At 45.4% G+C, this 24,450-nt stretch overlaps 1 protein-coding gene across 1 annotated transcript in view; it reads right to left on the bottom strand.

The window, feature by feature from the left end:
* ZC3H3 (zinc finger CCCH-type containing 3) overlaps nt 1-24,450 on the bottom strand; it is a 147,959-nt gene that overhangs the window by 24,107 nt on the left and 99,402 nt on the right. The window contains exons 5-9 of the mRNA XM_077271366.1: nt 22,874-23,031; nt 8,825-8,903; nt 7,637-7,792; nt 6,894-6,963; nt 628-759 (exon numbers count right to left, since the gene is read on the bottom strand). Coding sequence (XP_077127481.1) covers nt 628-759; nt 6,894-6,963; nt 7,637-7,792; nt 8,825-8,903; nt 22,874-23,031 — 595 coding nt within the window. The remainder of the gene's footprint in view (nt 1-627; nt 760-6,893; nt 6,964-7,636; nt 7,793-8,824; nt 8,904-22,873; nt 23,032-24,450) is intronic.

Below are 24,450 nucleotides of genomic sequence, written 5' to 3' on the forward strand. Positions count from 1 at the left end.
ATTTTTACGATATCCCTGTATTAACCCTCACTGGTAAGATGCAGATCAGAGGTGGAGGGGGGAGGTTTGGACGGGACCCCCGGGCCGTGTTATTACAGCTCAGACTACCGACGTAGACCAGGGGGGTCACTATTAACTTTACAACTCCAGGGCAGATCCTCCACGAAAACTTCAGCCACTTTCTAATATACTTTGTCAAGATCTCTGCTTGCCAGCAGTGAACTGGAACATGGTCTGTTTGGACTGCAGGGCTGAGGTTTTGTTACAATGGCGTACAGTCTAGGATGATCATTTGGGAGGAAAACATCTTATCCGAGACAATTTACCTGCACTGATACATTGTAGCAAACTATCAGGGCAGGACAGACAGCAAGGCAGCTGATGCTCACACATAGTGACCAGGCCAAACGTTACTGAAGCAAACCCTCAGCTGTCAGAAGTGACAGTGATTGGCAGCATTATGTTCAGTATCGATGGCCCTGAAAACCGACATCTGGAAACTTCAGGCTCGGATCAGAAAATGGGTCGCTGGGACGGATCCCTCACTCCACGGATCACAGCGGCCCCCGGACATTAAAAGTGGGACAGTCGAGGTTTCATGCTGCAGCTCCATGTCTCAGGCCTCACCTTCACACCCATGGGGCAGTAACCTTTGAGGAAGTCCGGGCAGACCTCAGCTTTACGGGACACGTAGACATGGCTGTACGGGCAGTCGTTATTGTGGCAGATCCCCTTCAGGAAGTAGGAACACACGGGCATCTGGGAAGACAAGAAGAAACAGTGAGGGCAAATGTCCACAAGGAACGGAAAACGTAACATCCCTCACATCCCAGGAGGAAAACAAGGAATCTTGTATATCTCCACATCCAGGGAGCTCCCCCTAGTGGTGGCTGCAGACAGAATCTTATCATGTATCTCTGTATACAGGGAGCTCCCCCTAGTGGTGGCTGCAGACAGGATCTTATCATGTATCTCCGCATCCAGGGAGCTCCCCCTAGTGGTGGCTGCAGACAGGATCTTATCATGTATCTCTGTATACAGGGAGCTCCCCCTAGTGGTGACTACAGATATGATCCTATCATGTATCTCTATATACAGGAAGCTCCCCCTAGTGGTGGCTGCAGACAGAATCTTATGTATCTGCATCCAGGGAGCTCCCACTAGTGGTGACTACAGACAGGATCTGATCATGTATCTCTGTATACAGGGAGCTCCCTCTAGTGGTGTCTTCAGACGGGATCTTATCATGTGTCTCTGTATACAGGGAGCTCCCCCCTAGTGGTGGCTGCAGACAGGATCTTATCATGTGTCTCTGTATAGAGGGAGCTCCCCCTAGTGGTGGCTGCAGACAGGATCTTATCATGTGTCTCTGTATACAGGGAGCTTCCCCTAGTGGTGACTGCAGACAGGATCTTATCATGTATCTCTGCATACAGGGAGCTCCCCCTAGTGGTGGCTGCTGACAGGATCTTATCATGTGTCTCTGTATAGAGGGAGCTCCCCCTAGTGGTGACTGCAGACAGGATCTTATCATGTATCTCTGTATACAGCGAGCTCCCCCTAGTGGTGGCTGCAGACAGGATCTTATCATGTATCTGTGTATACAGGGAGCTCCCCCTAGTGGTGGCTGCACACAGGATCTTATCATGTATCTCTGTATACAGGGAGCCCCCCCTAGTGGTGGCTGCAGACAGGATCTTATCATGTATCTCTGTATACAGGGAGCCCCCCCTAGTGGTGGCTGCAGACAGGATCTTATCATGTGTCTCTGTATACAGGGAGCTCCCCCTAGTGGTGACTGCAGACAGGATCTTATCATGTATCTCTGCATACAGGGAGCTCCCCCTAGTGGTGGCTGCTGACAGGATCTTATCATGTGTCTCTGTATAGAGGGAGCTCCCCCTAGTGGTGACTGCAGACAGGATCCTATCATGTATCTCTGTATACAGGGAGCTCCCCCTAGTGATGGCTGCAGACAGGATCTTATCATGTATCTCTGTATACAGGCAGCCCCCCCCTAGTGGTGGCTGCAGACAGGATCTTAATATGTATCTCTGTATACAGGGAGCTCCCCCTAGTGGTGGCTGCAGACAGGATCTTATCATGTATCTCTGTATACAGGGAGCTCCCCCTAGTGGTGACTGCAGACAGGATCTTATCATGTATCTCTGTATACAGGGAGCTCCCCCTAGTGGTGGCTGCAGACAGGATCTTAATATGTATCTCTGTATACAGGGAGCTCCCCCTAGTGGTGGCTGCAGACAGGATCTTATGTATCTCTGTATACAGGGAGCTCCCCCTAGTGGTAGCTGCAGACAGGATCTTATCATGTATCTCTGTATACAGGGAGCTCCCCCTAGTGGTGGCTGCAGACAGGATCTTATCATGTGTCTCTGTATACAGGGAGCTCCCCCTAGTGGTTGCTGCAGACAGGATCTTATCATGTATCTCTGTATACAGGGAGCTCCCCCTAGTGACTGCAGACAGGATCTTATCATGTGTCTCTGTATACAGGGAGCTCCCCCTAGTGGTTGCTGCAGACAGGATCTTAATATGTATGTCTGTATACAGGGAGCTCCCCCTAGTGGTGGCTGCAGACAGGATCTTATCATGTATCTCTGTATACAGGGAGCTCCCCCTAGTGGTGGCTGCAGACAGGATCTTATGTATCTCTGTATACAGGGATCTCCCCCTAGTGGTGGCTGCAGACAGGATCTGATCACGTTTTCTCTGTGCTAGGTCGGTGATTTGGAGCTCTGTTTTAGGAAATGGAGCTTAACACCATAAGGGCATATAAAGGAAATAATTAGCTTCCCTAAGGGCAGAGTGTGGATATAATACCACTGGGGATAAATGGGGTCACGCACCGTCCGCCCCTCCCGCACCCACTCATCATCTCTTATGCAATATTTAAATCCTGCAAAAATGAGAGCCGTAAAGGCGGCTCCTGAATATTAAAGGGATTAACGACGACAAAACGACTTCTTAAAGTGCCTCCTTCTGGTGTTCCAGTGTGATCAGGAATCATCTAATAAACTCATAAAAGCCGGGTGATGGGCTTATCATCCAGAGACATTACTCTCCGGCGCAGTAAACCTGACAGCGCTATGACTTTCACCTTCAGCAGGAGAAGGCAGCGGTGGCCGGGACCGCGCAGAACTTCTTCACTCCACAGGTCACAGAAATGTTATTTTCTTAAAAGGGTTGCTCTCAAAGTAGAAAAACATGGTGCACTCATCTTGTAACAGCGCCACCCCTGTGTATGGGTTGTGTGTGGTACTGCAGCTGTGCACCAGTTCCTTCAATGGAGCGGAGCTCCTTTTACCTGTTTATTGCATTTCTAGATAATCGGATTAAAGGAATCTCGCTTCACATAAGAAGCGGCGATCCCACAGGAATGCTCCGGAGATACATGGATATCTGAGCTCGCCGCTGCGGCAGGAATTAAAAATGGCTGCTGGCAGGAACGCTGATAAGCAGGCGGCCGGGAATGAGCACGTGGAGTCCAAAAGGCCCCGGTGCCAGCGAATAAATCAGCTCCTAACATATGGAGTATGAGATATACCTACCAATTACATGGGAAGAGGGAGATTGCAATGACTTATGTCGCACATTAGAGAGCTGGGAGAGTACATAGGCTGCGCAGGCGGCCGGCTAATGAACCCGAAAGTCGACGAGCCTTTCCAAATTGCTCACCACAGACTTCTCTGTTTTGCTTATTTTTATTAGGGAGAAAAATGCTGAATCGTTAGAAGTTCCTCAAGAGGAAAAGCTGTTGTAACAGCAGCGCGAGAGGTGGAGGCGGCGAGGGAGACTCTTCCCTAACCCCGGAGAACACAAGACATCCATACACATTTCCAAATCCCTGTATCCAGCAGGTTCAGCCGCAGACACCGGCTCCCGACATTAGAATTAATAGCACAATCTGATATGAGCTGCCGCACACACCGGGCTGATCTGTATCACGGCTGCTAAGGAGGTCTCCATTATGTCCTGTTATATCCTGCGGGCGAGGGAGCGACGTAGCGAAAATACTGCATCCGACAGACAGGAGAAGAGGCCAGAGAGTAATCCAGATCAGTAACAGGGAAGACTGATCCCGATCACTCACACTGAGCGCAGACTGATCCCGATCACTAACACTGAGCGGAGACTGATCCCGATCACTAACACTGAGCGGAGACTGATCCCGATCACTAACACTGAGCGGAGACTGATCCCGATCACTAACACTGAGCGGAGACTGATCCCGATCACTAACACTGAGCGGAGACTGATCCCGATCACTAACACTGAGCGGAGACTGATCCCGATCACCAACACTGAGCGGAGACTGATCCCGATCACCAACACTAAGCGGAGACTGATCCACATCACCAACACTGAGCGGAGACTGATCCCGATCACCAACACTGAGCGGAGACTGATCCCGATCACCAACACTGAGCGGAGACTGATCCCGATCACCAACACTAAGCGGAGACTGATCCACATCACCAACACTGAGTGGAGACTGATCCCGATCACCAACACTGAGCGGAGACTGATCCCGATCACCAACACTAAGCGGAGACTGATCCCGATCACCAACACTAAGCGGAGACTGATCCACATCACCAACACTGAGCGGAGACTGATCCACATCACCAACACTGAGCGGAGACTGATCCCGATCACCAACACTAAGCGGAGACTGATCCCGATCACTAACACTGAGTGGAGACTGATCCCGATCACCAACACTGAGCGGAGACTGATCCCGATCACCAACACTGAGCAGAGACTGATCCCGATCACTAACACTGAGCGAAGACTGATCCCGATCACCAACACTGAGCGGAGACTGATCCCGATCACCAACACTAAGCGGAGACTGATCCACATCACTAACACTGAGCGGAGACTGATCCCGATCACCAACACTGAGCGGAGACTGATCCCGATCACCAACACTTAGCAGAGACTGATCCCGATCACTAACACTGAGCGAAGACTGATCCCGATCACTAACACTGAGCGGAGACTGATCCCGATCACCAACACTGAGCGGAGACTGATCCCGATCACCAACACTAAGAGGAGACTGATCCACATCACTAACACTGAGCGGAGACTGATCCCGATCACTAACACTGAGCGGAGACTGATCCCGATCACTAACACTAAGCGGAGACTGATCCCGATCACTAACACTGAGCGGAGACTGATCCCGATCACTGACAATGAGCGGACATTAAGCTCATGGCCATAAACATTTGGAGTGAAGTTCAGGTTTGGGGGTGACGGGGAGCGGCTGTATGGAGGCTGACGGGGAGCGGCTGTACGGAGGCTGACGGGGAGGGGCTGTACGGAGGCTGACGGGGAGCAGCTGTACGGAGGCTGACGGGGAGCGGCTGTACGGAGGCTGACGGGGAGCGGCTGTACGGAGGCTGACGGGGAGCGGCTGTACGGAGGCTGACGGGGAGCGGCTGTACGGAGGCTGACGGGGAGCGGCTGTACGGAGGCTGACGGGGAGCGGCTGAATGGAGGGTGACGGGGAGCGGCTGTATGGAGGGTGACGGGGAGCGGCTGAATGGAGGGTGACGGGGAGCGGCTGAATGGAGGGTGACGGGGAGCGGCTGTATGGAGGGTGACGGGGAGCGGCTGTATGGAGGGTGACGGGGAGCGGCTGTATGGAGGGTGACGGGGAGCGGCTGTATGGAGGGTGACGGGGAGCGGCTGTATGGAGGGTGACGGGGAGCGGCTGTATGGAGGGTGACGGACTGGCTGTATGGAGGGTGACGGGGAGCGGCTGTAGGGAGGGTGACGGGGACCAGCTGTATGGAGGGTGACGGGGACCGGCTGTATGGAGGGTGACGGGGACCGGCTGTATGGAGGGTGACGGGGACCGGCTGTATGGAGGGTGACGGGGAGCGGCTGTATGGAGGGTGACGGGGAGCGGCTGTATGGAGGGTGACGGGGAGCGGCTGTATGGAGGGTGACGGGGAGCGGCTGAATGGAGGGTGACGGGGAGCGGCTGAATGGAGGGTGACGGGGACCGGCTGAATGGAGGGTGATGGGGGCCGGCTGTATGGAGGGTGACGGGGAGCGGCTGTATGGAGGGTGACGGGGAGCGGCTGTATGGAGGGTGACGGGGAGCGGCTGTATGGAGGGTGACGGGGACCGGCTGTATGGAGGGTGACGGGGACTGGCTGTATGGAGGGTGACGGGGAGCGGCTGTAGGGAGGGTGACGGGGAGCGGCTGTAGGGAGGGTGACGGGGAGCGGCTGTATGGAGGGTAATGGGGAGCGGCTGTATGGAGGGTGACGGGGAGCGGCTGTAGGGAGGGTGACGGGGAGCGGCTGTATGGAGGGTGACGGGGAGCGGCTGTAGGGAGGGTGACGGGGACTGGCTGTATGGAGGGTGACGGGGACTGGCTGTATGGAGGGTGATGGGGACTGGCTGTATGGAGGGTGACGGGGACTGGCTGTATGGAGGGTGATGGGGACTGGCTGTATGGAGGGTGACGGGGACTGGCTGTATGGAGGGTGACGGGGACCGGCTGTATGGAGGGTGACGGGGACTGGCTGTATGGAGGGTGACGGGGACTGGCTGTATGGAGGGTGATGGGGACTGGCTGTATGGAGGGTGACGGGGACTGGCTGTATGGAGGGTGATGGGGACTGGCTGTATGGAGGGTGACGGGGACTGGCTGTATGGAGGGTGACGGGGACCGGCTGTATGGAGGGTGACGGGGACTGGCTGTATGGAGGGTGACGGGGACTGGCTGTATGGAGGGTGACGGGGACTGGCTGTATGGAGGGTGATGGGGACTGGCTGTATGGAGGGTGACGGGGACTGGCTGTATGGAGGGTGGGCACCTGGGTGACAGACGGGTGATGAGGGGCACTGACCTTGTCCTTGGACACCTGGTGAGAGAAAGGACAGGTCCCATCAATCTTCTTACATGTTCCTCTGAGAAACCTGCAGGGAAGAATAGATATTACTGCCACATGTCAGGGCGCACAATATAGCTTTCCTGTGGATCCACCAGATTACCAACGCTAAGAGTACAGATCTCAGAAATCTACTAGATTACTACCATAGGGTAGCAATTCTAGGGATCCGCCATATTACCAAACTGTACTGATCTCTTGGATTCAGGATATATCAAACAGATTTTCTGGATCCACTAGGATTACCAACAGACAGGTGCAAATTTGATTATCAGCATATAGTGTAATGATCCACCAGATTACGAATATGTAAAGTAACACATCACCAGCACACAGAGTACCGATGCACTGGATCTATCAGAACAGCAGAAGCACAGATTCCTCAGATCCACCGGATCACCCTGCAAATTTATAGAAAGTTCCCTATAAATGTGTCAGAATGGAGGCATCATGTCGTTATGACGGGTGGATCATGAATGTCAGAAACGTGAATGGAGTGGATCGCTCGGCAGATCTCCAGCTGTAATGTGATTGGCGGCGGGCATTATTTGGCAGCCATTATAAGACCTTACACTGATCCGACCCTGCTGAGACCGGGTTTATGCCGCCACCTCCCCGGCTCCATAACGTAGAGCAACCGCGACTCTCCGGATAGTCACAGCGCCAGACCCGGGGAAGACGCCAGCGGCTCAGCCACTCACCGCGTGCACACGGCCACCTTCTCGGGGTCGTGGATGTAGGGGCACTTCTGGCCGCGGTTACACTTCCCGAATCGGTTGTAGTACATGCAGTACTCCTTCTTCTCCTTCTTCTGCTGCGCCTGGCGGATGATGGCCAGACTGCGCTGGATGGCACGGCTGGGGGCAGAGAAACGAGAGACGCAGTGAGACCACCTCTACCGAAAGGGAACGCCCAACCCGGCCAGATAAAGCTTCACCAATAATATCTCTGCTTGCCATCAGTGTATGGAAACACCAATAATATCTCTGCTTGCCATCAGTGTATGGAAACACCAATAATATCTCTGCTTGCCATCAGTATATGGAAACACCAATACTATCTCTGCTTGCCATCAGTATATGGAAACACCAATACTATCTCTGCTTGCTATCAGTATATGGAAACACCAATAATATCTCTGCTTGCCATCAGTGTATGGAAACACCAATAATATCTCTGCTTGCCATCAGTATATGGAAACACCAATAATATCTCTGCTTGCCATCAGTATATGGAAACACCAATAATATCTCTGCTTGCCATCAGTATATGGAAACACCAATAATATCTCTGCTTGCCATCAGTATATGGAAACACCAATAATATCTCTGCTTGCCATCAGTATATGGAAACACCAATAATATCTCTGCTTGCCATCAGTATATGGAAACACCAATATCTCTGCTTGCTATCAGTATATGGAAACACCAATAATATCTCTGCTTGCCATCAGTGTATGGAAACATTATTCTCTACATCCAGGGAGTGAGATGAAAACCGAAATCTTAAAGAGCCCTTGTGCTGCTCACAGATCTTCTAGGGTCCGCAGGCCACATACACGTAGGGTGACCTACCCACCATGGGATGTGTATGGCGGGCTCCCAACTCTCCCCCAACAGATGGCGTCTGGGAGATTAGAAATCGCTGAACAGGGACAACGTCAGCAAAAACCTCTGATAGATCTCACCGACGGATATATAATAACAGGCCTATCAGCTGTGCGAGCAGGACTGGTACAGCCAGTAAGTATTAATGGAACGTCACTCACTGACAGCAAGCAGTGCAAGTGCAATGAACTCACAGTACAGAAAAATAAAGTTTATTCAGGTAGCGCCTGTGTGAGAGCGGCCCCGGAGCACACGACACAGCGGGCTGCATGTAATACACACCTTGCAATGTACCGGCTCGGGGTGGCTGATCGGCTGGGGTATAAGGAGCCAGGACTGGTGCTGCTGACGTCCAGTTTGCCTAAAACAGAAAGCAGAATGGTTCTCAGATGTGTAACATTAGACCGGCGTATGTGCTGTCCTGCCAGCAGTTCACAGGAAGGAGATCACAGGATCGCACACCCATGTCTGCTGTAACAGTAACTAAGTGCTCTGCGTCTATACACACATAGAAGATTGACTGACAAACGCTCGGCTTATCACTTCATCAGTGGGAGGAGAGAAAAAAATTTATACACAGCAAACACAATTTTGATTATCCTGGCACAACAGACATAAATACATGAATAGTGCAGTCTAGGAAGGGGAACCGTGATGGGTCCACACTCGACCGACAAAAGAAAAAAAAAAAAACCCCACAGATATGACCTTGGAAAGGGCACTGTATATATATAGTAATCTACAAACGTGACAGAGTTCAAGATATAAGAGAATATAGAATTCGTGAAAAACAGAATGTGAGGTTGTGTACGTGCCCATTATTGTCAATCTAAACCAAGAAAGTCGCATGGTAAAAACCAGTCGGGATGTCCAGATTATGATGCCGGCAGTATAGTTCTACTGCCACTGCAGCTCCTGTTGTTTTTGACTGGATTGCCTTACAAAATTTATAGGAAAGTGTGGTAAGGATCATAGTGGTTGTCTACCCGTTTCACAAACAGAAGGAGTCCTGTTCCCGTGGAATCTCTTCCAGTAAGTTGGTTTGGCTAATATGAGATAGTTTCTGCCACCTAGAGGAAAGCTTCATAATTTGACCCTTTTTACCATTGGATCCATTGCCCATCAGTCAGTCCCCATTTCTTTACCCTGATAATCAACAAGCACCATAAATTTACAGTACATGGTACTGGGCAAACTCACTGGCACAAGGAAGAAGCTCATGCTCCTGAAACAAACAGGATCAGATCCAGTCCATATTATCTGACACTGCAGGGGAGTGAGAAAATAAGAGGGATTTATCACCACTTCTGTCTTCTGCGCTGCCAGCTACATAGTGATCAGTGAGCCCTCCGCAAGTCACGGCGCTCAATGAGCCCACCGCAAGTCACGGCACTCAGTGAGCCCTCCGCAAAGTCACAGCACTCAGTGAGACCTCCGCAAGTCACGGCGCTCAATGAGCCCACCGCAAGTCACGGCACTCAGTGAGCCCTCCGCAAAGTCACGGCGCTCACTGAGCCCTCCGCAAGTCACGGCGCTCACTGAGCCCTCCGCAAGTCACGGCGCTCACTGAGCCCTCCGCAAGTCACGGCGCTCACTGAGCCCTCCGCAAGTCACGGCGCTCACTGAGCCCTCCGCAAGTCACGGCGCTCACTGAGCCCTCCGCAAGTCACGGCGCTCACTGAGCCCTCCGCAAGTCACGGCGCTCACTGAGCCCTCCGCAAGTCACGGCGCTCACTGAGCCCTCCGCAAGTCACGGCGCTCACTGAGCCCTCCGCAAGTCACGGCGCTCACTGAGCCCTCCGCAAGTCACGGCGCTCACTGAGCCCTCCGCAAGTCACGGCCCTCAGTGAGCCCTCCGCAAGTCACGGCCCTCAGTGAGCCCACCGCAAACCACGGCCCTCAGTGAGCCCACCACAAACCACGGCACTCAGTGAGCCCACCACAAACCACGGCACTCAGTGAGCCCACTGCAAACCACGGCACTCAGTGAGCCCACCGCAAACCACGGCACTCAGTGAGCCCACCGCAAACCACGGCACTCAGTGAGCCCACCACAAACCACGGCACTCAGTGAGCCCACCGCAAACCACGGCACTCAGTGAGCCCTCCGCAGCCACAACACTAAAAAAATCAGTGATTTTACTTAGTAGCTGCTCATCTACAAACCCCATCATATTAAGCAGTGACATCATTACACCCAAGGATTCAGGATGATGACCCCTATGACATTACCACACGAAAACATACATACACTAAATAAAAAAATAAAATTACAAGGTAAACTAGAAATGATAAAAAAATAAATAAAACAAAAAAAACAAGGCACCGGGTATCAAATCTTTAAACTGGAAAATTTCCTAAAAATTTGTCAGCACACGTTTGAAAGATACCAAGGAGAGTGAGGACAGAGAACGGTTAAATTGTCACAGATATGGGGGAATGGCGTGCACAGGACGGCAAAAACATGATGGAAGTTCAGTAAAAACCATGTAAAAGTGACAAGCGTGCATCTCGCCAGGTGGTGGGAGTGTGTCGCAGTCACTCATCTGCCAGCCTGCTGTCTCTCAGAGTGAGTGAAACACATTTGATAGTATGTCCGAGCAGTCTCGTCTCGCAGGAGCTGTCACTATCCCGGCTGAGGACGATGATGTCCCATCTGTTGTGGTACTGATTAAGATGATGGCATGAAAGGAACCAGGGAGCCAACGTCACCTGCCTGCCTGTCAAAGAATGTCACCGGCTACAAGAGAGCGGTCTGTTGCACTGACATCTGTATGCACAAACGCCTGCCAAAGGTGAAGGCATGGAGCGAGGACAGGCCGGAGCGAGGACAGGCCGGAGCGAGGACAGGCCGGAGCGCGGACAGGCCGGAGCGAGGACAGGCCGGAGCGAGGACAGGCCGGAGCGAGGACAGGCCGGAGCGAGGACAGGCCGGAGCGAGGACAGGCCGGAGCGAGGACAGGCCGGAGCGAGGACAGGCCGGAGCGAGGACAGGCCGGAGCGAGGACAGGCCGGAGCGAGGACAGGCCGGAGCGAGGACAGGCCGGAGCGAGGACAGGCCGGAGCGAGGACAGGCCGGAGCGAGGACAGACCAGAGCGAGGACAGACCAGAGCGAGGACAGACCAGAGCGAGGACAGACCAGGGCCAGACAAGTCCAATACCACCACACGCAACTACTAGATATCACTGTAGATAACATCACTGACACCCAAAAACCAACTGAAAACTGCATTCATATCGCACATTACATCTTATAACAGTTATATTCTTGCATATAGGGGGCAGTATTATAGTAGTTATATTCTTGTACATAGGGGCAGTATTATAGTAGTTATATTTTTGTACATAGGAGCAGTATTATAGTAGTTATATTCTTGTACATAGGAGCAGTATTATAGTAGTTATATTCTTGTACATGGGGGCAGTATTATAGTAGTTATATTCTTGTACATAGGAGCAGTATTATAGTAGTTATATTCTTGTACATAGGAGCAGTATTATAGTAGTTATATTCTATATTCTTGTACATAGGAGCAGTATTATAGTAGTTATATTCTTGTACATAGGGGCAGTATTATAGTAGTTATATTCTTGTACATAGGTGCAGTATTATAGTAGTTATATTCTTGTACATAGAGGGTAGTATATAGTAGTTATATTCTTGTACATAGGAGCAGTATTATAGTAGTTATATTCTTGTACATAGGGGCAGTATTATAGTAGTTATATTCTTGTACATAGGAGCAGTATTATAGTAGTTATATTCTTGTACATAGGGGCAGTATTATAGTAGTTATATTCTTGTACATAGGGGCAGTATTATAGTAGTTATATTCTTGTACATAGAGGGTAGTATATAGTAGTGATATTCTTGTACATAGGAGCAGTATTATAGTAGTTATATTCTTGTACATAGGAGCAGTATTATAGTAGTTATATTCTTGTACATGGGGGCAGTATTATAGTAGTTATATTCTTGTACATAGGAGCAGTATTATAGTAGTTATATTCTTGTACATAGGAGCAGTATTATAGTAGTTATATTCTATATTCTTGTACATAGGAGCAGTATTATAGTAGTTATATTCTTGTACATAGGGGCAGTATTATAGTAGTTATATTCTTGTACATAGGGGCAGTATTATAGTAGTTATATTCTTGTACATAGGAGCAGTATTATAGTAGTTATATTCTTGTACATAGGAGCAGTATTATAGTAGTTATATTCTTGTACATAGGAGCAGTATTATAGTAGTTATATTCTTGTACATAGGGGCAGTATTATAGTAGTTATATTCTTGTACATAGTGGCAGTATTATAGTAGTTATATTCTTGTACATAGGGGCAGTATTATAGTAGTTATATTCTTGTACATAGTGGCAGTATTATAGTAGTTATATTCTTGTACATAGAGGCAGTATTATAGTAGTTATATTCTTGTACATAGTGGCAGTATTATAGTAGTTATATTCTTGTACATAGGGGCAGTATTATAGTAGTTATATTCTTGTACATAGGGGCAGTATTATAGTAGTTATATTCTTGTATATAGGAGCAGTATTATAGTAGTTATATTCTTGTACATAGGGGGCAGTATTATAGCAGTTATATTTTTGTACATAGGAGCAGTATTATAGTAGTTATATTCTTGTACATAGGAGCAGTATTATAGTAGTTAAATTCTTGTACATAGGGGCAGTATTATAGTAGTTATATTCTTGTACATAGGAGCAGTATTATAGTAGTTATAATCTTGTATATAGGAGCAGTATTATAGTAGTTACATTCTTGTACATAGGGGCAGTAATATACAGGGCTGTGGAGTCGGTAAGCCACAGTTGCGACTCCAACTCCTGGATTTTATCAGGTTCCGACTCTGACTCCGGCTCCTTCATAAATGGCCAATTCGTAACAATAAATTTACTGTTGTAAAATATTAACATCGTGCTTATTCAATTTCTCACCATCATATAAGTAATCAGACCACTTAGAGCAAAAACTATATTTATTAGAATACAATTAGAATATAGCAAATAACTTCTATAAACTTTTCTAAACTCTTGTAAGTAAATATGCAATAAACACTGTTATGCAGTTAATAAGAAGAAATCTATAAATTTGTCCTCAGAAAAAGTATTGCCTCTGTCAGATCCTCCTTCAATGATGCCCTCAAATCTGATCTAATTATTTTGAGAGCAGAGAACAATCTCTCTACACTAACTTGGGTTGGTGGCAAAGCAGTAACCACTCGGGCAACATCTCTGACAATGTCAGGATACAGAGGAATCGCTTGTTGCACTGAGCTTGTCTGCTGAAATGTACTGGCTGTGTTCTGTGATGGGGATGACTCTTCTATGCGGGAACGCTTTGCACAGTCCTTGTGATCCAAATATTTTTCGAAATTAAATTCATCAGTTGATGAGGGTGAAGATGTGGCAGGACGACCAAATTCTTCTTGTTCCTCCTGACTGTTCTGCAACCCTTTCATCCTTACTGCTATTTCAAACAGAGCTTCTTTTCCTTTAGTTAGCTGTTGATCATCTAGAAGAATCCGATGCATTGGGTCTACATAAACAGCTGCCAAAAGAATGTTATTTTGTAATAGTAGCTCCTCTCTCCGTTTCATTGATGTAGCAATGCCACTTGCAATTAACCCTCCTCTTTGGGACAGGCGAAACATCAGGTTCTTCCACTTTAAGAAAATACCTGGAGTTAAGTCCTCTGCTTGTAATTTTTTAGTCACTGTAAATGGGTGCTCTAGCAATTTTTCCAGCTCAGTCACCTGATTCCACTGACTTTCATTTAGCGTCAGTTGAGGGTTAGCCATGTCTACAAGAAAGGTTTTCAGTTCAACCAAGCGCTGAATCATTAAGTAGTGCCCCATTGTGTGGCTTGATCAATAATTGCCCCTTTTCCAGCACGACTCTTCAAAATTGAGTCAACTTTAGAGGTTCTGGCAACAGTAGCCAATTTTTTCACCTTGCCAATCAGTGCAGCAGCATGTCCTTCTTGCAGACTGTCTCTTATAGCCAGCTGTAGCGTATGCACAACACAGCGCATGTGATGAATGAAAGAACGTATTGACACAGTTTCAACAAGATCATCTAAACTATCATGTTGCTGTTCATCTGAAGCAACTTCAGTTTGCTACTCAATTACAATACTGTGTTCCTCTATTTCAAACATTTCTGTGTCTGTGGACCCAGAATGTTCTTCTAGCTGCTGGTCACCATCATTACTCTCATTCATTAGCTTAATAGTACTTATCATATTTGAAGCATTGTCAGTTACGACAGAAAGAACTTGCTCTTTTTTAAGTTCATAGTCTTGCAGAACCTTTTCCACCAAGACCTGGAGAAACTCACTGGTGTGATGAGCTTTGGTGTCTTTTACTGCCAATGTCTTGGTAACTATTTCATTTTTGTCACAAACAAATCGGACATTGATGGCAAAATAGTTCACTCTGTGACGTGTGCAGGCATCCATTTTAAGAAACAGAAAGCGTCCCTTGAGAGTTTTTTTAAGTTCTTCCTTTTGATTAAAAGCTTCTTCGATTACTAATTTTCTAATTCTCTCTCTCTCCAGAGAAACACCAACCTTGTGGGCCATTTCCCCATTCAGACACATAAAAGCTGGTCGTGAAAATAATGAAATAGGCACACTATCCTTTACAACAAGCTCTATGATCTGTTTTTTAAATGTATCTACTGTCATTGTCACAGTAACTTTGTCACTGACAAAATATCTTGCAACTGATGACTGCAAAGTTCTCTGCTCCTTTGTTTGGCTGGAAGAGCTGGGCACTGGTTCATTGGTTTGGATGTCGTCTTTCTCACCCACAGCTTTCAGTACTTCTGGATGAAAGCGCTGTAAATGTCTCTTTAGATTAGAAGCTCTGGTAGGAGCATTTTTATCTTTGCCTGAATATGCACTGATCTTGGCTTCACAGCATTTGTTTTCGTCTGGATCATTTGTCATACACTGACAGACATAATGTTTTCTATCTTGAGTGATGGTGAAATGTTCAAATACAGCTGATTTAATGTGACGCTTCTTTGACATTCTCAGGTTTTTAATCTTGCACTCACAATCCAAATGACAATTGTTTTTCCTAAAAACAACTGTACCAAATTATTGCCAGGTCGTACAACTGATATAGTGGTCAGTAATACTGTTATTCCTCATGTACTCACAGCTAACTGATGAAAAGTTTGTTGAAAGGATAATACTTCTTACAGTCTTCCTCTTCTGAGTAGCAGCTGTGAGATGCTTGGAAGAAGTGTAGCGCCCCCACTGCCACAGGGCCGAGGGGTACCCGGTACCGGGCCTCTGAGTCTCTGCTCTGGGGTTTTCACGGTGGCTAGACCCGGTCCGTGACCCTGCTGAGGGGCGTACAATAATAGATGTGGATGGTGATGGAGGTGCGGTGCAGTAAATAACGAAGACACCAGGTTGCAGTCTCTTTACCTCTTTACTGAAGGCTTCTGAGTCCTCAATCCGGAATACGGTTAACCGGGCTGCGCAAGTCCGGCCGGTCCGATGGCACCTCCAGAGTTCCCTTTGCAGGTGGAAATCTGTGCCTACCTTCCTGCGCTTGTGTTGTGGTCCTCCCCTGCTGTGCTTACGGGATAGTACCCCACAACTGTTGTGTCTGTTTCTCGTGTTCCCTCACAACTCGATTCTGATGTTCTCCCTCTACGTCCCCCTGATCTTACGGTTGGGACGCACCCGTATGACGGGAGGCTCGGAGCTCTTCCGGGACTCTTGCGTCGCCCCACTCCTGTTGTTACCCCCCTGTGTCTTCCTGGGTCTGGGTGAGACAGCCCGCCTGTAACTGACTGTCCTGCCGTGGGTTTGAAGTTTGGCTTGGAGCACTATACTTCCTCGGCGTTCCGGCCACCGGTTATGCGCCTCAATAGGATGTTGCCTCGTCTTACAGCACGACTCCTACTGGTATTTCTCCTTGTTGCGTTGATCTCGTTTCTCACTCAGCACAATAAACCTCGCTTCTTGTCCTTTCTTGGGGTACCGCCGCTATATCGTGCAGGCGCGGTCCCGTAACGTTCTCTCTGTTCGCTAGGCCTCTGTCAGGATCCCACCCCTGACAGGGACCCCTCTGAATCTTCCCCTACAACACCCTCTGCCACAAGGTGTTGCCTGGTTCCAACCCAGTCAGCTTTCTGTCTAACTTTCTGCCTAACCCCCAGTTTTACCAGACTGTGAGGAGTAGCCTAATACATAGAACCCTTAGCTCCCCCTGGAGGCTAGACTGTGAAATGTATTGGTGTCTGTGATACCTGGTCAGATGAACTCCTTCAGTGCCATCATACCATAGGCCCCCTTAGCGGCGGAGCCACAGTACTGCAACGACCAGGACTCTGGGGCGCTGCAGAAGCACACCTAGTAAACATCTAGTCTAGAGGAGGAGCTTTACTACTAAGAATTTGCAACACATTTTCACTTTCAGTTTCATACATTGTAAGTAGGGGGGTTGGGGCAGCATGAGATTAACCAAGTATAAGATTAGATAAGGGCAGTGGAGAACAGTGACACACAAGAAGTAAGGGTACCGTCTCACAGTGGCACTTTGGTCGCTACAACGGTACGATCCGTGACGTTCCAGCGATATCCATACGATATCGCTGTGTCTGACACGCAGCAGCGATCAGGGATCCTGCTGAGAATCGTACGTCGTAGCAGATCGTTTGGAACTTTCTTTCGTCGCTGGATCTCCCGCTGTCATCGTTGGATCGGTGTGTGTGACACCGATCCAACGATGCGTTCGCTTGTAACCAGGGTAAACATTGGGTAACTAAGCGCAGGGCCGCGCTTAGTAACCCGATGTTTACCCTGGTTACCGTCGTAAATGTAAAAAAAAACCAACCAGTACATACTCACATTCCGGTGTCCGTCAGGTCCCTTGCCGTCTGCTTCCCGCACTGACTGACTCCCGGCCGTAAAGTGAAAGCACAGCACAGCGGTCACGTCACCGCTGTGATCTGCTTTCACTTTCCGGCCGGCAGTCAGTCAGTGCGAGAAGCAGTATTATTGAAATCCACCGCACTCCCTGTGTGGAATATCTTAGAAACAAAAGGATTTTTTGAAACTTGCTAATTTATTCAAGTGAAAAACAGAAAATCAAATGTGACAGATCAAATAGTAGGCAGTACAAGCGACTCCGTGATTTGACGTTTCGACCCTCCCGGGTCTTACTCTAAAGTCGCACTTAATCCAGGATTTATGAGTGGCTCTTATGGTAACGAGGATGTTATCCCTGTAGTGTCAAGGGGCAGGTACAGTCTTTTTGATACCAAGTATGGCCTAAGGGTACCGTCACACAGTGCCATTTTCATCGCTACGACGGCACGATTCGTGACGTTGCAGCGTCGTATGATTATCGCTCCAGCGTCGTAGACTGTGGTCACACGTTGCAATACACGGCGCTGGAGCGATAATTTCATGACGTATTTGCGATGTAGAAGCCGCTGGTTACTGTGCGCACATCGTATAGAACCTGTGTCACACGATGCAATCATGCCGCCACAGCGGGACACTAGACGACGAAAGAAAGTTTCAAACGATCTGCTACGACGTACGATTCTCAGCGGGGTTCCGGATCGCAGTAGCGTGTCAGACACTACGATATCGTAACGATATCGCTAGAACGTCACGAATCGTGCCGTCGTAGCGATGAAAATGGCACTGTGTGACGGTACCCTAATAGTTGATTTTTCTCTGAGTATGACCTTGCTGAGGAATAGCATCCGTGTATCAGCGTCTTGCTGCTGTTTGCATATGCGATTCAAATAGAAAGTTGGTATGTCACTGGAGACAACCTTTTTTGCAGGTGCCAATGTATCAGCCTTGAATTGCTGGTAAGTTGTATGTGGTTTAATGGATTTGCCAGTTCTGGATAAAGCCTCTGCGTCTTGCTGGTGGACATGTAGGCTTAATACCCTTAGTGGATGGGGGATAGCGCTCCTGCGTCCTGTGCGAGAAGCAGACGGCAAGGGACCTGACGGACACCGGAATGTGAGTATGTACTGTTTTTTTTTTTTTACATTTACGACGGTAACCAGGGTAAACATCGGGTTACTAAGCGCAGCCCTGGTCGTATCGCTGGTCGTGATCGTTGGTAAATTGTTTTGTGAGACGGTACCCTAAGAAATGTCTCTATCTCCAGCAGAACTGCTTATCACTGTTGTTCATAGTTTGATAGAACATATATATTTGAGTAACATTTATAAAATTCATATGAAAGTTCAATTATGAAATATTAATACATTTTTTTTTAAAGCTGGAGTCGGAGTCGGTACATTTCTACCAACTCCAACCAAAACTAACTCCGACTCCACAGCCCTGGTATTATAGTAGTTATATTCTTGTACATAGGAGCAGTATTATAGTAGTTATATTCTTGTACATAGGAGCAGTATTATAATAGTTATATTCTTGTACATAGGGGCAGTATTATAGTAGTTATATTCTTGTACATAGGAGCAGTATTATAGTAGTTATATTCTTGTACATAGGAGGCAGTATTATAGTAGTTATATTCTTGTACATAGGAGCAGTATTATAGTAGTTATATTCTTGTACATAGGAGCAGTATTATAGTTATATTCTTGTACATAGGAACAGTATTATAGTAGTTATATTCTTGTACATAGGAGGCAGTATTATAGTAGTTATATTCTTGTACATAGGAGCAGTAGTATAGTAGTTATATTCTTGTACATAGGGGCAGTATTATAGTAGTTATATTCTTGTACATAGGAGGCAGTATTATAGTAGTTATATTCTTGTACATAGGGGCAGTATTATAGTAGTTATATTCTTGTACATAGGAGCAGTATTATAGTAGTTATATTCTTGTACATAGAAGCAGTATTATAGTAGTTATATTCTTGTACATAGGGCAGTATTATAGTAGTTATATTCTTGTACATAGGAGCAGTATTATAGTAGTTATATTCTTGTACATAGGAGCAGTATTATAGTAGTTATATTCTTGTACATAGGGGCAGTATTATAGTAGTTATATCCTTGTACATAGGAGCAGTATTATAGTAGTTATATTCTTGTACATAGGGACAGTAATATAGTAGTTATATTCTTGTACATAGGGGGCAGTATTATAGTAGTTATATTCTTGTACATAGGAGCAGTATTATAGTAGTTATATTCTTGTACATAGGGGCAGTATTATAGTAGTTATATTCTTGTACATAGGGGCAGTATTATAGTAGTTATATTCTTGTACATAGGGGGCAGTATTATAGTAGTTATATTCTTGTACATAGGGCAGTATTATAGTAGTTATATTCTTGTACATAGGGGGCAGTATTATAGTAGTTATATTCTTGTACATAGGGCAGTATTATAGTAGTTATATTCTTGTACATAGGGGGCAGTATTATAGTAGTTATATTCTTGTACATAGGAGCAGTATTATAGTAGTTATATTCTTGTACATAGGGGCAGTATTATAGTAGTTATATTCTTGTACATAGGGGCAGTATTATAGTAGTTATATTCTTGTACATAGGAGCAGTATTATAGTAGTTATATTATTGTACATAGGGGCAGTATTATAGTAGTTATATTCTTGTACATAGGGGCAGTATTATAGTAGTTATATTCTTGTACATAGGGGCAGTATTATAGTAGTTATATTCTTGTACATAGGAGCAGTATTATAGTAGTTATATTCTTGTACATAGGAGCAGTATTATAGTAGTTATATTCTTGTACATAGGGGCAGTATTATAGTAGTTATATCCTTGTACATAGGAGCAGTATTATAGTAGTTATATTCTTGTACATAGGGACAGTAATATAGTAGTTATATTCTTGTACATAGGGGGCAGTATTATAGTAGTTATATTCTTGTACATAGGAGCAGTATTATAGTAGTTATATTCTTGTACATAGGGGCAGTATTATAGTAGTTATATTCTTGTACATAGGGGCAGTATTATAGTAGTTATATTCTTGTACATAGGGGGCAGTATTATAGTAGTTATATTCTTGTACATAGGGCAGTATTATAGTAGTTATATTCTTGTACATAGGGGGCAGTATTATAGTAGTTATATTCTTGTACATAGGGCAGTATTATAGTAGTTATATTCTTGTACATAGGGCAGTATTATAGTAGTTATATTCTTGTACATAGGGGGCAGTATTATAGTAGTTATATTCTTGTACATAGGGCAGTATTATAGTAGTTATATTCTTGTACATAGGGGGCAGTATTATAGTAGTTATATTCTTGTACATAGGGGCAGTATTATAGTAGTTATATTCTTGTACATAGGGGCAGTATTATAGTAGTTATATTCTTGTACATAGGGGCAGTATTATAGTAGTTATATTCTTGTACATAGGGACAGTAATATAGTAGTTATATTCTTGTACATAGGGGGCAGTATTATAGTAGTTATATTCTTGTACATAGGAGCAGTATTATAGTAGTTATATTCTTGTACATAGGGGCAGTATTATAGTAGTTATATTCTTGTACATAGGGGCAGTATTATAGTAGTTATATTCTTGTACATAGGGGCAGTATTATAGTAGTTATATTCTTGTACATAGGGGCAGTATTATAGTAGTTATATTCTTGTACATAGGAGCAGTATTATAGTAGTTATATTATTGTACATAGGGGCAGTATTATAGTAGTTATATTCTTGTACATAGGGGCAGTATTATAGTAGTTATATTCTTGTACATAGGGGCAGTATTATAGTAGTTATATTCTTGTACATAGGGGGCAGTATTATAGTAGTTATATTCTTGTACATAGGGGCAGTATTATAGTAGTTATATTCTTGTACATAGGGGGCAGTATTATAGTAGTTATATTCTTGTACATAGGGCAGTATTATAGTAGTTATATTCTTGTACATAGGGGGCAGTATTATAGTAGTTATATTCTTGTACATAGGGCAGTATTATAGTAGTTATATTCTTGTACATAGGGGGCAGTATTATAGTAGTTATATTCTTGTACATAGGGCAGTATTATAGTAGTTATATTCTTGTACATAGGGCAGTATTATAGTAGTTATATTCTTGTACATAGGGGGCAGTATTATAGTAGTTATATTCTTGTACATAGGGCAGTATTATAGTAGTTATATTCTTGTACATAGGGGGCAGTATTATAGTAGTTATATTCTTGTACATAGGAGCAGTATTATAGTAGTTATATTCTTGTACATAGGGGGCAGTATTATAGTAGTTATATTCTTGTACATAGGGGCAGTATTATAGTAGTTATATTCTTGTACATAGGAGCAGTATTATAGTAGTTATATTCTTGTACATAGGGGCAGTATTATAGTAGTTATATTCTTGTACATAGGGGCAGTATTATAGTAGTTATATTCTTGTACATAGGGGCAGTATTATAGTAGTTATATTCTTGTACATAGGGGCAGTATTATAGTAGTTATATTCTTGTACATAGGGGGCAGTATTATAGTAGTTATATTCTTGTACATAGGGGCAGTATTATAGTAGTTATATTCTTGTACATAGGAGCAGTATTATAGTAGTTATATTATTGTACATAGGGGCAGTATTATAGTAGTTATATTCTTGTACATAGGGGCAGTATTATAGTAGTTATATTCTTGTACATAGGGGCAGTATTATAGTAGTTATATTCTTGTACATAGGGGGCAGTATTATAGTAGTTATATTCTTGTACATAGGGCAGTATTATAGTAGTTATATTCTTGTACATAGGGGGCAGTATTATAGTAGTTATATTCTTGTACATAGGAGCAGTATTATAGTAGTTATATTCTTGTACATAGGGGGCAGTATTATAGTAGTTATATTCTTGTACATAGGGGCAGTATTATAGTAGTTATATTCTTGTACATAGGAGCAGTATTATAGTAGTTATATTCTTGTACATAGGGGCAGTATTATAGTAGTTATATTCTTGTACATAGGGGCAGTATTATAGTAGTTATATTCTTGTACATAGGGGCAGTATTATAGTAGTTATATTCTTGTACATAGGGGCAGTATTATAGTAGTTATATTCTTGTACATAGGAGCAGTATTATAGTAGTTATATTATTGTACATAGGGGCAGTATTATAGTAGTTATATTCTTGTACATAGGGGCAGTATTATAGTAGTTATATTCTTGTACATAGGGGCAGTATTATAGTAGTTATATTCTTGTACATAGGGGGCAGTATTATAGTAGTTATATTCTTGTACATAGGGGCAGTATTATAGTAGTTATATTCTTGTACATAGGAACAGTATTACAGTAGTTGGAATTTCTGAAGATATCACTTACTGGCCTTTGGGGTGAGTTTGCTGCCGCTGCCGGGGCTCCATGTTTTGGAAAGTTTATTAGCAGAAACTCTATACATGACGCCTCCAATAAAGCACAGCCCCCGACTCCTCCATCGCTGTTGATTCTGATTCTGCCGCAGTCTATTTAACAATAAAAGTCTGTGAAAAGATAAACATTATCGAACATAAGCCATAATAATCATACATTGTTGAGTAACACACAGACGCAGGGCCATAAATACAATGCTATGAACATCTCCATATTTTTTTCAGGTTAAAAAAGACATTTTATTGGAATTTGTGACGTGTAAAAAAAAATGATGAAATGATAGAGTTGTCTAAATATTTTAAAAACATCAATCTGAATATTGTGACAATGTATTTAGCCCCCTGTAGTCTGATGACCCTTAATAAATTCCTGAGTGACCAATCACCTCCAGAAGTCACATAATTAGTACATTTTGTCCATCTGGGTGTGATTTCTTCTCAGTATAACTACAGCTGTTCTGTGAAGGCCTCAGAGGTTTGTGTGAGATCATTAGGGATCAATCAGCATCATGAAAACCAAGGAGCTCACCAGACAGGTCAGGGATAAAGTGGTGGAGAAGAGGAAAGCAGGGTTAGGTTATAAAACATAGCCCAAGCTCTGAACATCTCACAGAGCACTGTGCAATCCATAATCCAAAAATGGAATGAGTACGGCACAACTACAAACCTACCAAGACATGGCCGTCCACGGATATCCGAAGCAAGGAGAGTACTAATTGGAGAAGCAACCGAGAGCTCAGGTTGGAGAATCTGTCCACAGCACAAATATTAGTCGTATACTTCACAATGTATGGAAGATTAGCAATTAGAAAGACATTTTTTGCCAGCAAGGCATAAAACTTCATGTACTGGACACAGCGCGTATATGGAAGAAAGTGCTGTCGTCACATGAGACCAAAGGAGAACTTTTTGGGCTAAATGGAAAACTATGTGTGGCTGCAAACTTAACACTGCACATCACCCTGAAAACTTGATCCCCATCATCGCAAATAGTGGTGGCAGCATCCTACTGTGGGGAGGCTTTTCTTCAGCAGGGGCAGGAAAGCTGGTCAGAGATGATGGGAAGATGGATAAATCTAAACAGAGGACAATCCTGGAGGAAAACCTGTTAGAGGCTGCAGAATACTTGAGACTAGGGCATGGATCGCCTTCCAGCAGGACAACCACCCTAAACATCCTACCAAGCTACAATGGAGGGTTTAGATCAGAGCATATTCCTGTGTGAGTGGCCCAGTCACCGTCCAGACCAAATCTCAGAGAATCTGTGAAAATTACTGATGACTCCTTCCAATGTAACTGAGCGAGAGCGAGTGTGCAAAGAGGAAGGGGCAAAATGTCACCTCTAGACAAGCAAAGCTGGAGAGACCCCAAAGACTGCAGAGAAACCTGGAGAGACAGACCCCAAGAGACTGCAGAGAAAGCTGGAAAGACAGACCCCAAAAGACTGCAGAGAAACCTGGAGAGACAGACCCCAAGAGACTGCAGAGAAACCTGGAGAGACAGACCCCAAGAGACTGCAGAGAAACCTGG

Source organism: Ranitomeya variabilis, chromosome 6 (assembly GCF_051348905.1).
Source record: "Ranitomeya variabilis isolate aRanVar5 chromosome 6, aRanVar5.hap1, whole genome shotgun sequence".
NCBI classification, from domain to species: domain Eukaryota; kingdom Metazoa; phylum Chordata; class Amphibia; order Anura; family Dendrobatidae; genus Ranitomeya; species Ranitomeya variabilis.